Raw genomic sequence first — 17,666 nt, 5'->3', positions numbered from 1 at the left:
AGTGAGAGAGAGTGAGAGAGAGTGAGAGAGAGAGAGAGAGAGAGAGAGAGAGAGAAGGGAGGGAGGGAGGGAGGGAGGGAGGGAGGGAGGGAGGGAAAGAGAGAGCTTGAATTTACTTTTCTCTGATTGCATTTCCCTGTTGACAGAGCCACAGTATGTCCCACTGAGCGGAAGGAGGATGCCGCTTCCCTGCCAGGCCGGAGCACATTACCACACGCACGCACTCACACATTTTCGTTAAGTGAGGCTCCTGCTTCATTATGTCAAATCACGGTTAGATTTTTTTTTTTTTAGAAAGAATATTCCGGGTGATCATATGAGAGCGAGACATTGAAGTAAAAGAATAGAAGTCTGCTCAGAAAACAACATAGGAAAAAAGCTCAAGCATTCACAGTATCTCTAAGAAAAAAACCACTTGCAGCACGTAAGTCTTCCTGGTTTGCTCCGATTCCGGTTGGCAGGGAGATATCCATCACTGCGTGGGAGGACCCGGATGCTGACTCCTCCTTGCTGGGCTTGTAGCTAAAACAAATCAGAGATTGAGAAATTGATTAAATAAATGGTAAGACTCTTTGAGAAAGGGAACCGTTCTTCAGCAGCCTTTATTTACATACATACATACATACATACATATATATATATATATATATATATATTTTTTTTTTTTTTTTTTTTTTTTTGAGACAGGGTCTCACTATGTAGCCCTTGGATACCCTGAAACTACCTATGTAGACCAGGCCAGCCTCAAGCTCATGGACTAGTCTACCTGCCTCTGTCTGCCCAGGTGCGGAGATTAAAGGCATGTCACCAGCCTTTACATTTGGTTCTGTGTATTAAGGTATGTGGGTCAGAGCCTGAAAGGTTAGTGTTCAGAAGGCCTCTGAGCTGCTGTCTGTCCTAGTGCTTTCCTTGCAGAACAAGATGAGCACACCACCATTCTAGGCAGAAACCGTCCACTGCAGGAGGACACATGAAAATACTGGTGGCGCACGCCTTTAATCTCAGCACTCAGGAGGCAGAGGCTGGAGGATCTCTGAGTTCAAGGCCAGCCTGGTCTACAAATCGAGTCCCAGGATAGCCAGGGCTACACAGAGAAACCCTGTCTTGAAATATCAAAAAAAAAAAAAAAAAAAAAAAAAAAAAAAAAAAAAAAAAAAAAAAAAAGAAAAGAAAAGAAAAAAGAAAAAAATTAAGGAGGGAGAGAAGGCTTCTGGTCAGGGAATAAAGCCAGGAAATGACAAAATCCAGAGAAGCGAGAGAGGCTCAGGGTCATAGACACAGCTGGGAAACAGCTGGCAGGGAGGTGGCAAAATGCAAGTTATTTCTTGGGACAAGTAGTCTTGGTGTATACAGACAGAGTGGTGGCCCCAGGAGTCAGGGAGCCCAGGCCTTGCCTCTCCCTCTAATGGAGATTGTGCAGGTCACTTCACCTCCTTGGGTGTCAGCTTCTTTATTTCTAAAACAAGGGGAATCCTACGTCACCATCAAAGGCTGTCCAGTTAGAATCGAATACACAATTTGTACCAGTTTCTAGGTCCACACTGGGCAGTTTGGCATCATGTGTGATTACAAGTATGTATATCTCACCAACTATGACTTGGGTTTTGTTTGTTAATTTATACCATGAGGATTTATGGAGACAGGGCGTGGCAGGTGGCCCTGAGAGGAGATGGAGAAATGAAGGATTTGTGCTCTGGTCCTGGCTTTGCCACCGACAGTTCACTCTATGCTCACTAAAGCCAGAAGTGTGTGTGTGTGTGTGTGTGTGTGTGTGTGTGTGTGTGTGTGTTTCAAAACCAGTGCACATTTTGCAGACACACTAAGAAGGAGGCTGTGGTGAGAAGACTCATTGTCTCCAAAGATGCCCTCATCCTAATCTCCTGACCTGTGATGATGTTGTGTAGCAACACAGAACGTGTATGTGTGTGTGTGTGTGTGTGTGTGTGTGTCTGTGTGCTATGGGTTATTTGAAGGCATTCACTGGACTTACAAGGCACTTTATAAAGGAAAGATGAAGGCAAGTCAGAGAAGGAGGTGATGACAGGGGTCAGATTCAGAATAAGCTGAGATGCTGCCTAGCAACAGTAGGAAGGCAATAGAGTGGCCAGTTTAGGGTTTTGCATTTAGCCACCAGATGGTTTGACATAGACAGTTCTAAACACTGGCTGCATGAGACTGAGTCTGAGCTTTGGGTGTTTCTGAAGTTCCTGGCCTGAGTTTGCAGCCTAAGCGGAGCGGCCAGCTGTAATGAGGTTTTCCTGGTGAATATATTTCCTGCTGAGGACATGATCCATGTGCAGGATTCTTCTGTACTTTCTTTTCCCAATAATTATACCACACTTCTACCATTCTGAAAGATCCACAAAGGTTATTATACTATTTGAATCAGAAGGAGGACAAAAACTAGGAGAGATGAGCAAACCCAGAGGTGCCTTCCAGAATAAGCAACTATTTAAGAATTTCTGCTGTATTCTACATTTTAAAAAACAGCTGGCCAGGTGGTGGTGGTCACGCCTTTAATCCCAGCACTCAGGAGGCAGAGACAAGAGGCTCTCTGAGTTCGAGGTCAGCCTGGTCTACAAAGCAAGTTCCAGGACAGTCAGGGCTACACAGAGAAACCTTGTCTTGAAGAAAAACCACCACTACCACCATCACCACCACCATCACCACCACCACCACCACCAACAACAACAACAAAAACAAAACAAAAGCCCCAAACAAAAAACAAAAACAAAAATGAACAACCGAGCATCCTTGGATGTGTTAAAAGGCATTGAGGATACCACAGGAAGAGCAAGACCTCGACACCTGCACTCCAGGTTGAGGACGTGGACTCACCTGGCACATGCGACTATACGCTTCTGTCCGGAGTCTCTGTAGCTGGACACTGCCACACAGAGAAACACACAAATGACAAAGTAGGACGTAGGCAGTTTGTAGTTGTTTTTGGAGCATGCTGGGACAGAATTGTTCACTAGGACATCTCTAAACACATTAAAATGATTTGTGACCTGGAAGTTGGCATTTGTGGAGATTTAAAGCTATTGACAACAGTGGGATGTGTCCATTTCTGGAGGAGCTCTCTGCTCTCAAATATCTCTCCATGAGAGGAGTTAAGCATGTTTGGGCAATGTCTCGGGGGAGGGGGCAGATCTGGACAGAGGAGGAGTAGAGGGCAGCCTCTGCATGGGGGAGGGAGGTGTAAGAAGCTTCCTGAAGGAGCATACCTGACTTGCTGACAGGGAGACATGTGTGCCCTGTGACCCCGGAGCAAAGGTTAGAAGAGCAAGAGGGCAGGTGCGTGTAAGTGGACTTGATTCTTTGGACACGGAAGTGTCAACCAAACAACAGAGGCACAAGAAAGTTGTATGTTTGAAGAAAGGGTTGGGGGAGCACATTTTAAAAAGACCATATGTACTAGAGAAAGATGAAAGACAAGAAAGGGAAAATGAGGACCTGGGGAGAAGAGGGTTTCTTGAATAGAGTCCTTATACAAAAAGTAATAGAAATAAATCCAAATAAATAGTCCTCTTGGAGCCTTACAACCTGTTACATTCTCCCTCTTTTTAAAAACTTTTAAAAAAGATTTATTATGTATACAGTGCTCTGCCTGCATGTACCCCTGCAGGCCAGTATAGGGCATCAAATCAGATTATAAATTGTTATGAGCCACCATGTGGTTTCTGGGAATTGAACTCAGGCCCTCTGGAAGAGAAGTCAGTGCCCTTAACCTCTGAGCCATCTCCCTGGCCCCACCTGTTACATTCTTTAAAAGTACCAATTACTAAATAATAACACTGAAGACATTTAGCTTAGCTGCTATATTACTTGATATTATTACATCTATCATAATGAACGGTAGTAATGTTTACCTGGATGCCAACCTACTTAATAACTATACTAAGATTCCCCCCTCACAGGCACATGCTTCCTAATCAGGGACATGCTCTACTTGACATTTTAAATGCATAGCTAAATACTGTACACACCAGGCTAGCTTACCTTCAATGTCTTGGGTATCAATTTTCAAGTAAAAGCTGCAAAATTCCTCAGCGGTACTAGTTTTGTGAGCCACAGTTTTTACCTGTGTTGGGATATGGAAGCAAGAAAATTGCATGTAAAATGGGCATGCGAAAGGGGTCATTTACAGGACTGTGGGCGAGACAGGAGAAAGAGTGGGTTTGGTGCCCAGTGCAAATGGTGCGTGTGGGTCAGCCAGTAACTTCACAGTCCATACAAACATGAAGAACCAGAAAAACCCAAATGATGACGTTTGGCCAAGCACAGTCTCCCAAACAGATCCTGGAGAGTCAGATCTGAGCCCCTTGTTCTGGCAGACGCAGGTGCCGGTAGCCTGCATCTTCACTTCTTACCCTAGTCTTAGCCTAAGAAGAGCTGACTTCTCCCAACTCCACACACTTTTGAGACAGAAATGGTGAGCAGAAATGGTGAGCAGAAATGTGTTTGGATTGCCAGAAATAGATGCTCTGACAGCAGCCAGCACTGAGGGGGAAACAGACAACCTTCTTTCCTTTGTGCTGCCTTATGAACAGTCCTTGAAGCAACTAACGTGCTAAAGGTGAGAGGTTAATCAAGACCGCCAATAGGGATGTAATTTCTGCTCAAGGAGTGCAATTCCAAACTGCGTGGACACACCCAGCACTGAGAGGAGGTCATAGGACACCAACCCCAAAAGATGCTGAGTAAACGAGATGACTCTGTTACGGACCACACAACACACATGCCGTGTGCCTCATGGATACACACAGAACCATAAAGTTACAGATCTGCATACTGTGTAGCAATGGGGATATTTCCTAGGAAATAGTCCACTAGGCAACTTTTTCATTGTGTGAACATCATAGGGTATGTTCATACAAACTAAAACAGTTAAGACATCACTAGCTGCTGCAGTCTTACGAGACTTTCACATACATAGCCACGTCTTGGCAGAAATGTCACAATGCAGTGCATGGCTACATGCAGTATGTAAAGTATTTCCACAAATGCATAGAGGGCGTACATATAAGGACCACCAGGTACTGTCTAAAATAAACTGTGAGCATGGTCAAGGCAGCAAGAAAGGATTGGATAAATGAATCCCACGTTAGTCACGGTAATCCAAGTCATATTTCGGCAACTTTGCATCAAACAAAATCTTAATTTTTTTTCATGTTACCTAGATACACAGCTTTCCCTGGCACCCGTCAACTACTCACATATACTGTAGCCAAGCCATTGCTATATCCTGTGGTGACGACGAGGTCATCATTGAGAGGTACCTGAGGGATCGGTAGAGAAAGCATGTTTTCATTCTTCATCTGGGAGAGGGCAGATAGAGGAAAGAAATAGTTGGGAGGGTGGGGGGAGACCTGGCAGCCTCCTCTCTTGGTTCTTTTATTTTTTAAAAAAGATTTACTTATTTATTGCTATGTATACAGTGTTCTGTTTGCATGTACACCGACACACCGGAGAGGGCACCAGATCTCATTATAGATGGTTGTGAGCCACCATGTGGTTTCTGGGAATTGAACTCAGGACCTTTGGAAGAGCAGGCAGTGCTCTTAACCACTGAGCTACCTCTCCAGCCCCACCTCTCTTGGTTCTTAAGAAATTAAATGGATGACGTTGAAGATCCGCACACAGCAGGCTCTAAAGGATGCTGGGGCCCATCCCTGCCTTCCACAAGACAATTAAAGCTTGCTACTTGAAGCCAACATCAGGGGTCAGATTATATAATATATATTCTGTGTAAAACTAAATATTCATTAATTATACACATATAATTAACAATATATACACATACATATATATATATATTAATTGTAAAGCTAGATATTTATTTCTTTTTTCCCAAGCGAACAAATTCCTTCTGGAGTCTATGCATATGGTGATGGGGATTGTTTTCATAAACACCGAGAGGCAAGGCTCTGAAGTGGCCACGGTACCTCTCTGGTCCTCTCCTACCTCAGCGATCCTTCACTTCCTGGTGGTTTATCTTCCCTGCTTCTGGCTGACTTGCGCTTATTTGAACCCCATCCAGGTACTGGAACCCAACCCCCTAGAACTCTATCCCAAGCCTCTGGCTACCTCACTTAATCCTGCTACTCATCTATCATTTGATGGCTCAGTGGTTAAGAGCACTGACTGCTCTTCCAGAGGACCCAGGTTCAATTCCCAGCACCCACAGGGTAGTTCACAACTGTCTGTAACTCCAGTTCCAGGGGACCTGACACTCTCGCACAGACATAAATGCAGGCAAACACCAATGTATGTAAAGTAAAAATAAATTATATTTTTTAAAAAATCTAGCTTTGCTGCTCTTCTTCTCACTCCTCCCCTCCAGGAGCTCAGCACCCCCCCTCTATCATCCACATATGCTCATTTTGCGGACGTTACAGAGGAGAGGCTTTGGTTAAGGCTGAAGACCCAGCCCTGACTCTTTCTACATTTGCAGTGTCTGTTTCTCTTGGCCTGGCACGGTGGTGCAAAGGGGGCTCAGTGTGCACTCAAGTTTGTCAGTCTTTCCTTCAAATTTTAGTACACCCAGGGAATAGGCTGCCTTTCCAATTCTCCCTGACAGGATACCGCAGCGTTCTCTCAGGGCTGAGCGCTCTGAGATGCCGAGCGAAGACAGCCTCAGATGAGCCTGGAAACGCTCTGTGCTGTACCGGGTCTCAGCTCCCCTCCCGCTCAGACCGGGCTTAGCTGCATTTTAACTACAGTGTCCATATTTATTACTCAGCAACTAACACACTGCATCATGTGGCACATTTCAGGAAAAGCCGTGGCAGCGAATTCCAAGCTGGACAAGAGCAGCCCAGGTGTCACATGGAAGCAGCAATCTACGCGGAGCTTGTGTTATTTTAAGATGGCAAAAGGCCCCTCAGAGCCTTACTCCTACAGATGAAGTAATTCTGCCTACTCGGAGTAGACTATGATGGCTCGTTTTAACTGTCAGCGCGACACAATTAGTATCACCCAGAAGGAGCAACTCAGTGAGGGGCTGTCTATATTGGGTTGGCCTGTGAGTATGTCTGGAGAGGGAAGTATTTATAATGCTAATTTTTGCAAGAAGATCTGCTTACTGTGGGCCGCACCATTCTCTGGGTGCTGGACTGTATAGAGCTGGAGCAAGCGAGCTGAACAGAAGTAACTCCACACTCACCGGACAGTCGCTAGAAGCAACTGTTTACGGCTCCAGCCTCCTTGACTGCCCCTCACCCCCGCACTGATGGACTGTATGCCGGACCCCCGAGTTTAGAAAAACCTTTTCTCCCCTACGTTGCTTTCATTGGGTATTTTATCCCAGCACAGGACACGAAGCTAGGATATAGCCTTACTATGCTGCTCAGATCTACAGCTCCTCATTAGAACTTAGACTCAGATTACGTGTCTCTGGTGATTTCTAAATGTTCCCTGGGACAAGGGACATATTCTGAACCTAGAGGCCACAGCACTGCCACCTTCAGAGGCTCAGAGGGTGAGGAAATATGGACACAGCTGGATATTTATCTATCATGTGACTGGTACAGTTGAAAAAAGTCATGCCCTGGTATGGAGAGATGGCTCAGTAGTCGAGAGCATTGGCTGCTCTCCCAGAGGAACCTGGTTCAATTCCCAGCACTCACAGGACAGCTCATAACCGCATGTAACTCCAGTCTCAGGGGATCTGACACTTTCATACAAACGTACACGCAGGCAAAACACCAATGCTCATGAAATAAACATCAGTAAATTGTTTAAAAGAAAAGAAAAGGCCAGGGCCAATGCTTACAGCCTTGTTGCCACATCTTATTTTTTCAAAGCAAGTTGGAAATCAGATCTGTATTTGAAATGTTTAGATCATTAATTATTGGTATAGATCTTTGTCTATGGCCATGTCTGTATTATTATTATTTGCAGGCATAAGGTTATTGTGTAATTCAAATATTGATTTCTCTATCTTCCATATCTGGTTGCAATCCTCATTCTGAGAATCTCCCGTCTCAGTGTTGTGTAAACACTGTTCCCCAGTTGTTCCCTGATATGCCAATAAAGCAGCTTCCAGCCAATTGCTTAGTAGGGGAGAAAATAGGGCTGGACTTCCTGCCAGCCAGGGGAGGAGGAGTTAGAAGAGGAAGTAGGGGATTGAGCCATGGGCAGAGGTCCAAGAGACACCAGGAGAGGAGCTGGAGCAGGGAAAGCTACAAAGTGCAAATATCTCTGGGATGTACACTGGGAGGAAACCAAATTAGCTTAGAGGGTTAAGAATAGAGTAATAACTGCTCAGTTATTGTGTTGTGAAGCTTATTGAAATAATATAATAGAGTCTCATCTCAATTATTTGGGTCATAGCTCTGTTAAGAGAGAAAGTGAGAAGCAGTTTTATAAAAATGAGTATTACTACTATTATGCTATTGTTATGCTATTACATTATTATTATTTTGCTATGAGTCACTGGTTTACAAGTTTTGCTTAAGTTTCATTTCTCATATCTCTTTACTTTCATAAGCATGGATCTGTAGGGTATGTACACAGTGAGGTCTAGTCCCATTTGCTTCTATATTAAATGCACTCAATTCACACATGAAAATTAGAAAAATGTGCATTTGGCTGTGTAGACTGTGAGCTATAATATTATAGAATATACTTTGCCTAATGTATCTTTTTTTTGGGGGGGGGGAATTTCATAACCCATTAAAGTTTTCCCTGAGGAAAAAAATCTTGCCTAGGGGACTGGAGAGATGGCTGAGGGGTTAGGGGCATTGGCTGCCATTCTAGAGGACCTGGGTTCAATTCCCAGCACCCACACATGGCAGCTCACAACTGCCTGTAACTCCAGTTCCAGGGGATCTGATACCCTCACACCAATGCACATAAAATAAAACTAAATTTTAAAAACAATCTAGCTTTGGAGAAAGACATGGAACAAGGAGTCTAGAGATCCAGAGGTCAATCCCAAGCTAGCTACAGTTTGTGTGCAAGACCAAGGACAAAAACCGAGCAGGTGCCCAAACATGCCTTTCGTGTCCCCGCAATGGTGTGTTTGCGTGTGCATTACATATGGTGGATATTCTTTACCTGACTGTCCCTTTCTGATTCTTCCAGATGTAGCCTACATATGTGGACATATTAAACCCCTCCCCTATATACAATATCTGTTGGCTTGAATCAGGAGCCCATCCTCACCCCTGTCCCTGCCCCACACTTTCAATATAGATGTTTCCAGACTCTTACGTGTTTAAATGAGTGTCCCCTCCCCAGGACATGAGTTTCTTGTCCTTTTCTCTTGAATCACCAGTGATGAAGATATAATAGGCGCCCTGATTAGGAGTCAACAGATACTCAACGAACGCTTAAACAATGACCATTAGCACAGGTACAATAAGGATGGACGAGAGGATTTAAATGGGGCCCATCTGATTGCAAAATATTATGAACATTTCTGCATTTACCTCTACTGGCCTTCCAAGGAAATTCTCCTCTGTCACCTTATAGTGGTAGAAATCACCTTTGTGTTTGTAGGAGACATTGATGTCCATATTCAAATGAAGTTGTTTGGCCACCAGCGAGTATTCTGTGAGGCCCTCAATGGCATTGATTGTGTCCTGGTAATAATCCACGAAAAAGCACATTTAGTTCATTTATACAGTCCCAGTTTACAAATAGACCCACGTTCTTTCTGAGAGCAGGATTTCCATATATAGGCTTGAACGTGAAATGCTCTTACTTCGGCCTCCCCGGCTCTAAGTACACCCAGCTCTACAGATCCCCTGCTTGGGAGATGGTAGGTAGGCAGCACTGTCTGGAGGTGACGCTCCAGCTGACGGAGTGAAGGGGGTTGAAGGGCTATTGTGGGGGTGTAAGGAAGGTCGCTCTCCCACAGGAAGGACATTGTTTCCAGCAGGAAGGAAGTGTGGCCTCAGGTCAGGGTTCACTACATGTTCCGTACCCTCAGGTAGGTCACTCTGAAAATTCCCTCTGGCCCTGCACATTCCCTCTTTCTTGTCCTTTAGTCTCAGCTTAAATACTGCCGCAGCAAGGCCAACAAGTATCCCTTCCTGATAGTTTTGATGCTCATTTCCTGCCCTTTAGACCACTCCGATTTATAACACTTTTATTTATAGTTACTTGACGGCTGCCTTCCCCACTATAATGTAAGAGTCGTGGAGCGTACAGGTATCTATGTCTTCCTCCGTGTCTGCTATGATGGGTTGTGCCCTTTACAGTCCATGTGTTGAAGATTTAATGTCCAAGGTGGCAATGTTGGGGGGCTGGGATCTAATGGGAGGTGTGCAGGTCATGGTGTCACCACTCTCACAAGTAGATTAGTGTCATTATCCTTATAAAAGAGTAGATCTGTCCCTCCTCTTTCCTCTCCTCCCCCTCTCTCCTTTCTTCTCTTTCCTCTTTCTCTTCTTTGCTGTTCATGGGATGACACAGAAGGGATGTTTTCTTTGGCCAGTTGTGGCCCCTCAACCTTGGTCTTTTCATCCTTGAGAAACACGAGCTAATGCACTTCTGTTCACTCTGGATCTTCCTCATTTTCTTCTATAAGATGAGTAAATGTGACTAGATATTAAATGTCTGGCCACTCCTGTGTCTATAGCAGCTAATCAGTAGGGCACGTTTTCCTGCTAAGCCTGGCTGTCTCCATAATAAAACCCATTAAACAATTGCTAACTCAATCTGGAGAAACCCCTGCACTTCTTATACACACGTACACCCACACCCACACACACCCACTTGCACAATCACTATCCATAAACACCTAGAGAGCAAAGATGTTAATATCTGAGCTCCACTTTAAACACAGACGCACAGCTGTGCACCACTTCAAGACAGGGCACGCTCTGAACGTGAACTGCTGGGTGATTTCATAATTGTGCAAGCATCACCGAGTGTGTGCACACAAACCTGGGTAGTGCAAGTCGGTCACAATCAAGAGGCACAGTGGGCACGAGGCCCGAGTTCTTGTTGCTTGTGAGACATTGCATGTTTCAATATGGTTCCCCTTTAGAAGTAGAGTGAATAGAATATATTTTCAGTAATAAGGCATGGTATAGGGACGGGGGAGCATTTGGATGTGGAGCATGCCCTTAATAGCTGCAGGCTCCTGTGTTCAATTCATAGAAACCCCAGATAACCATGTGAGCCAGTAATTTAGTTGCTTGTCATCATTATCAGGCATCACTATACAGTTTGTAGTGTTATCCATTCGTGTGATTGGCAGCACAGTAAGTTTGCTCACATCAGCACCAGCTAAAACACATAATGTCATACATGCGACATGATGACAGCCACAGATCTAGTAGCGGTCAGTAGCAAGTTTTTTTTAGCTCTGTTATGATTTTATGAATCATCGTTATATTTGTGGTCTGTTATTGGCCAAAACATTGCTATGCAATATATGCCTGTGGTTATCCAACTGAATAACAGTGGTCACAACATAAAACATAATCGACAGGCAGATAAATGCATTTGCTAGCCACACAGAAGAGGATTCATCCGTACCTTTGTTTCTATGGTAACCACTACTCATTAAACAGAAACTGATGCACTTGCTGACAACCTAACAGCCTTCCATGGTCTTTAAAGACAATGAAAAGCCAGGAGTGGTGGCACATGCCTTTAGGCCCACATCTACAGAGGCAACGGGATCTCTGTGAATTCGAGGCCAGCCCAGCTGGGTCTACAAAGTGAGTTCCAGGACAGCCAAGGTTACACAGAGAAACCCTGTCTCTAAAAACCACCACCACCACCACCACCACCACCACCACCAACAACAACAACAACAACAAAGATGATGAAAGAAGCACCACTGGGCACAGATGCCGGAGACATGGGTGCTGATTTGGGCCTTGAATAAGCCTCCTTAGACTCATTTCCTCTTCTGCATAATGAAGTTACTCACACAGCTAACAACCAGGGTCCCATGAGTCTAGACATGCTTTGTGCCTATGCTATGGTAGTCCATTTGTTAGAGTCCTGGGGGCCAGAATGAGTGTGGAAGGTATAATGTGGGAAGCAGCAGCACAGATCAGGCTAACGACACGTTACCTGGGTGGAATAAAAGCCGCCTCCGTACCTCTGCTCTTCAGATAGCCACTTGATGATCGGATTGACGTAATTCATCTCCTTTAGGTTGAGGCTGGTGAGCAAAGCGTAAGCTGTGGTTTCTACCATACCTGCCGTGCCACTGTGAGGCGCCGAGCTTTCCGTATGGTGGAGAGTGTCTCTCCAGAAACGGTAAATGGGTGGATTACCTGAGGTCAACACATGACGTTTCTCAGTAGAAGTTAAAATGGGATCTTGATGAGATCCCAGTACACGTGAGGCTGCCTTCTTGCTCCTAACAGCTCTCTTTTCTAGTTAGACCCTCATCGAGGTGGCCAACACAAAATGCGATCCGTACCCTTTGTCTCCATTGTAGAAGGATGGCCACACATGCCAGAGAGCATAGCCAATCTGACAACGGGGCAGCAAGCCTGATTAGCTGGGGATGCAGCAGACCCAGGTTCTAGTCTCTCCTCTTTATCAACTGGCCGCGTCAACCCAGGAAGTTCATTAGTTCTGTGGGACCCAGTCTATGTAGTGACGCTCACAAGAGACACACATGGAAAAGGTGTTTGTAAGCCAGCAAGCCCTATTTATAGGTAATGGATTGTCATTATTCACATTGGAAGAATAAATCTGACATAATAATATCTTTCTCTTTGGAGGAAAACTATCACAACCTGGAATATGGGAGAGGACACCCGGATTAGCATGTAAGTCTTCTAACTTCCCAATTGAGAGCTTCATATTTTCATATATATCTGCTGTTGTTCTAGGAATGTGAAGCAATCACTGCAAATCTTTCTTGAAATAAGTATCTTTTTTAAATAGTAAGGCAAGATTTTTTTTGAAGGCCAACTTAATTTTGAAGGATCTTTTTACAATGAGTTATTATATGACTTTCATGACTCTGAACAAGACTTTTTTTAAAATCCGGCTCATACTCAGATTTATTTGAGTTAAAAGGAAAGGTTTATTTAGGTTTTAAATATTATTTGAATTGTTCAGTTCGCGCCTAGCTCTTAAAGTGTATGACTTTCTTATTCATATTTATTTATTTACTTACTTACTTAGTTTTTTGTTTTTTTTTTCTGAGACAGGGTTTCTCTGTGTAGCTTTGGCTGTTCTGGACTCATTTGTAGACCAGGCTGGCCTCAAACTCACAGAGATCTGTCTGCCTCTGCCTCCCAAGTGCTTGGATTACAGGCGTGTACCACCATGCCCAGCTAAGTGTGTGACTTTATAACACATTTTACAATTCCCAAGACATTTTGGTGCTATTTCAGAAGCATCAAAGAAGTGATTTTGAGGTTTACGTTAAAATTTACACACTTTTAAAAGTAATGACAAAGGTGACATTTTGTAGACGCTCATGAACTTCACATAAGACTTGTTTATTGCTGAGGAAACGGGACAGGGATCAGCACTGTCAGCCATGTGAGACACAAGCCAGGCCACACATTCCTTGGCTCAGTGGCTTCTCGTGGCTCAAAATGGAGATTAGAGTCAGATGTGCACGAGATGGGCAGCCCTGACCTGGAGGACATGGGTTGGGGACCGGACGCAGCACAGCCCCATTTCAGCTTCAGCCCACTTGCTTGCCTGGGCACTGCCCTGGCTTAAGTTGGTTTCTTCTCATGGAACCAGTGTTGGATGGACAGAACTTGGGTCTCAGGGGTGGGAGTGGGGTGGGGTGGGGGAGACTAACAGATGATGCTTTTCGAGGATGGGTATAGATTAGTTATCCTAGGTCAATCCATTTTTCTGTCTCTCCAAAGCGTCCACTTGCCTTCTCACCGCGAGGGCTTCACTAGAAGCCGCCATGGTGCTGGAGCTGTGTACTTGGACCCCTAGAGCCATTGGTTAGAAGGAGTCTCTTTCCTTCACTCATCTCTGGTACTCCATTGGAACAACACAACATGCACCAAGACAGATGCTTTAACCAATGCAAAACTGTAAACATAACCCTGGAGATGCTGTAATGACCCCTAACATCCCCTCTGCCTTCCACAACTCCCTCACCTCTTCTTCCCAGCTCCCTCTCATTTCCTGGGCTCCATCTCACTGCTCTGCACCACACTGGCCTCCATGCTGTTGTTGGAGCTCCAGGAGCGCACAGGCCCCAGGACATTTGCGTGTGCTGTTTCTCCACTTGTAACAATCTTCTATATAGCCTTGGGGTTTGCTTCCTTCCCTCAAATACAGATTTGGGATTTGCACTCGAACACAGTTATATGCTTCGGAATGATATTTCAGCCGACAGCAGACCACATGTGACATTATTTACCCGGTGGTTGCCATGGCTACAGTACTTAGGTCTGTGTGAGTACACGTGGGGATGCTCTTGCGATGGGAAAACTTGTCTCTGAATACACTGAGTGGCACTCAACTGCATCATGTTCTCGTGAGTGTTATATATAAAAATTAAAGATTAAGGCAGATGATAGACTATAAGGTACCAGGCAGATGTTATGTTGTATGGAGTTTACTAGATGAGCATGGCAGGGGGGAGAAGGAAAGGAGATTAGGGGGTACGAGAGAGAAAGAGAGATGGGGTAAAAGAAGAGAGATAGAGAGGAGAGGTAGAGAGAGGAGGTAGAGAGAGAGCATGAGCGGAGCGCCAAGAGGAGGCTGTCTTTTATATGGCTCAGGGCAGGGCCACGCCCCTGTGGCAGGTAAGCAGTGACATCACAGGTAGGCAGACTGAAGCAGAATCCTAACAGTGAGGCTTACGCCAAGGTTGTGGAGGAATGCCTTGAATAGATGTAGCAGTTGTCAATAAAGCACGATTTAGCCAATCAGCTGAGCAGAAGGACAGGAAGTGGGAGGCGGGGCTTCCAAGGGAGGTTGGAAGAGCTGGTTGCTGGACAGTTGAGAGAAGGGAGAGAATCCTCCCGGGGAGGCTCAAATTGGCAAGTGATTGGGATAGATGTAGGTTTTGAGGCCACATGATTAGAGTAGTTTAGTTTAATTTACTAGTAGATTAGTAGTAGTTTAGATTCTACCCAGCGTAGTGTTTGTAGCTTTAAAATACACTACAGTCTCATTGTGTCAGTTATTGGCTTCCTAGGCCATACTGATAAGTTAATTACAACACAAGGCGCATGATCTAAATTCATGACCAGGCTCCTTGCTGTATCTCTTTTCCCTATCTGATTTGTCTTCTCTCCCGTTTTCGTATATATTTATTAAATTTCACTTATTTCTCATGCTTGCCTCTTTCCCAACTAGAATTTAAATATTACAAGGGCTTGGATTTGAAATAAGACAAAATTTTACTTATTTACTGGTGGTGTGTGTGTGTAAGTGTGTGCACTTGTGCATGGCAGTGCTTGTGGAAGTCGGAAGACCACTAGCAGGAGCTGATTCTCCCCTCACACTGGTGTTGGTGATGGAACTCAGGTGTCAGGCTGGGCAGCAGCAGCAAACCCTGTTCCTTCCTGAGCCATCTTGTTGCCCCTGGAGGTTTTGTTCTGTCTTATCTGGAACTCTGGATCCCCCTGCCTCAGTCTCTGGAGTGCTGGGATTGCAGAAGCACACTACCATACCCAGCCAGCTTAGATTTATTCGGCTTTATTTGATTTGCCCCTCGAGTGGAAGACTCCACAGGACGGTCAATGCTTATATGTTGAATGAACGAATCAGGATTTTCTGGGTGAATAAATGATTGAGTAACAAGATTCATCACTTTGTGGCGTGACAGTTCCTTGTGGGTAAAGACATCGTACTCGGCTTGGTTTCCATCCCACCCGCCCCAGGAGCGCAGACTCAGTGCAGGATGAGTCAGTCCTACCTTTAACCACAGCTTCCCTCTTCAGAGCTGAGAAAATTGACCGGAGCCCCGGGTGGGTTCTGTCTCCCAGGGAAAGGGCGTAGGCCACGATGGCCAGGGTAAAGGTGCTCTTGGACGGCAGGGCCTTTTCAAGTAGGAAGGAGTCAGCCTTAGCTACAGCTGTGTCGATTTTCTGGCAACAAGAGCAGAAGACGATTAACTGTCTTTTCCCAACGTTCGCCTGTAAACTGATGGGGCCAGCTCTGAGGTTGCTGGTACATTGGGGGTGAGGGTTGGGGGGCTGGGGAGCAGGGTGTGGGAGGTGGGGGGAACAAGGACCCTGGAGACCTGTGAATACAACTGACAGGGCAAATTCTTTAGAGAGAAGGGGCAAAGACTATCTCAGAAGAAACCATGTGGTAGTTGTCCAAACTGGGCTCTGCTTTGCCACCTGAATTTCCATTTTTCCTTGTGAAGTTTGTCCCCAGGTTTCCGACCCCATCACTGGCCCAACCCCTGGGGAGAAGCACCAGTGTAGATGGGATTTTCATCAAGTGTCACCAGAGCTGAGACGAAGTCATGCGTTCAAAAGGAGTATACCCACAGAGAACAACAGATCCACAACAGTGAATGGAACAGAGCTGCTGGAGCTCTCCAAATGCCTGGGAAGAGTTCCTGCCGCGCATGTGCTGATGGGCCAAGGGAAAGCCAGCTAGCATTCCAGCCGCCTGCCTCCTCTCCCAGATGACTGTGTGCATCCTGTGGGCATGAGTGCCAACCCGAATCCACACCACTGGGACTAGTAGACCATTTGTGGACTATTTTCTCTTAAGTGTGAACACCAGTGCTATGGAACTACCCAAACAGAATGCTTTTGTTTTTTGTGACTCCAGTTCAGCAAATCCCCTTTGGGAACTGAAATTCCAGCTCAATTGTGTCGCCTGATTTACAGCCTGCTTGACTCCAGCTTTGCAGGCAGGAGTAGTAACCTGGGTGCAGGGCTCCTAACTTTTTCCACCAAGCGCTGTTACCTATTTTAACCTTTGGAAGCTTCTTCTACAGCTTGTTTTTTTGTTTTGTTTTGTTTTTTAATGACACCGACTCTCACTGGACCTGGAGCTTCCTAATAGGCTATACTGGCTGCCCAGGGATTATAGGTGTGGCGGTCATGTTTACCTGGCTTTTTAAACTCTTATTGTGGCTTTGAACCCAGACCCTCATGCCTCAGCTGCAAGCACTTTACTGACTGAGCCATTGGCCCATCTTCCACGTTTGGAAGCTTCTATGTTAATGTAAAGAGGTGGATCTTCTCTTTAGTTCCTCAGCTTTGAAGCAAACAAAATAGCGCCAAGCAAAAAAAGTAAAAACCGATTGGATGCTAGGGAGTCTCTGCACTACCGAAGGCAACAGCAATATTTAGCAGAGATAAGAGCGGGAACCTGGGGGCCAGAGAGATGGCTCGGCAGGTTAAGGGCACCGGCTGCTCTTGCCGGAGACCTGAGTTCAGTTCCTACCATCCATATCAGGTGGCTCACAGCTGCCTGTAACTCCAGTTCCGGGGGACCTCTTGCTCTCTTCCTACCTCCAACGTGGACAAGCAGGCGTGCACACAAATATGCACAAAGATAAGTTTTAAAATGTAAAGAGAGGGGAGCTAGACACATCAAATCAGTCTCCCATCACAGTCCCAACTATCCCCGCTAGACAATTTAGTTTTTGGTAACCCTGAGCAATGGGCATCATCCATTTCTGATGTCAGCTCTATGTACAAGTCAGACTACATGTGAGAATCTATCACGTATGAAACTTCGATTTTGGTCTTAAAGTCATTTCCACAGTGTGAGAGGCAGTAAGA

At 45.3% G+C, this 17,666-nt stretch overlaps 1 protein-coding gene across 1 annotated transcript in view; it reads right to left on the bottom strand.

The window, feature by feature from the left end:
- The window catches only part of LOC127207046 (complement C5), a 79,166-nt gene that overhangs the window by 6,475 nt on the left and 55,025 nt on the right, over positions 1 to 17,666 (bottom strand). Inside the window, exons 28-34 of the mRNA XM_051166331.1 lie at positions 15,833 to 16,004; positions 12,043 to 12,248; positions 9,438 to 9,590; positions 5,220 to 5,282; positions 4,003 to 4,084; positions 2,839 to 2,887; positions 420 to 522 (exon numbers count right to left, since the gene is read on the bottom strand). Coding sequence (XP_051022288.1) covers positions 420 to 522; positions 2,839 to 2,887; positions 4,003 to 4,084; positions 5,220 to 5,282; positions 9,438 to 9,590; positions 12,043 to 12,248; positions 15,833 to 16,004 — 828 coding nt within the window. The remainder of the gene's footprint in view (positions 1 to 419; positions 523 to 2,838; positions 2,888 to 4,002; positions 4,085 to 5,219; positions 5,283 to 9,437; positions 9,591 to 12,042; positions 12,249 to 15,832; positions 16,005 to 17,666) is intronic.

This window comes from Acomys russatus, chromosome 24, assembly GCF_903995435.1.
Source record: "Acomys russatus chromosome 24, mAcoRus1.1, whole genome shotgun sequence".
NCBI classification, from domain to species: domain Eukaryota; kingdom Metazoa; phylum Chordata; class Mammalia; order Rodentia; family Muridae; genus Acomys; species Acomys russatus.
Note: the sequence above shows the minus strand (reverse complement) of the source record. Positions and strands in the feature narration are given on the sequence as shown.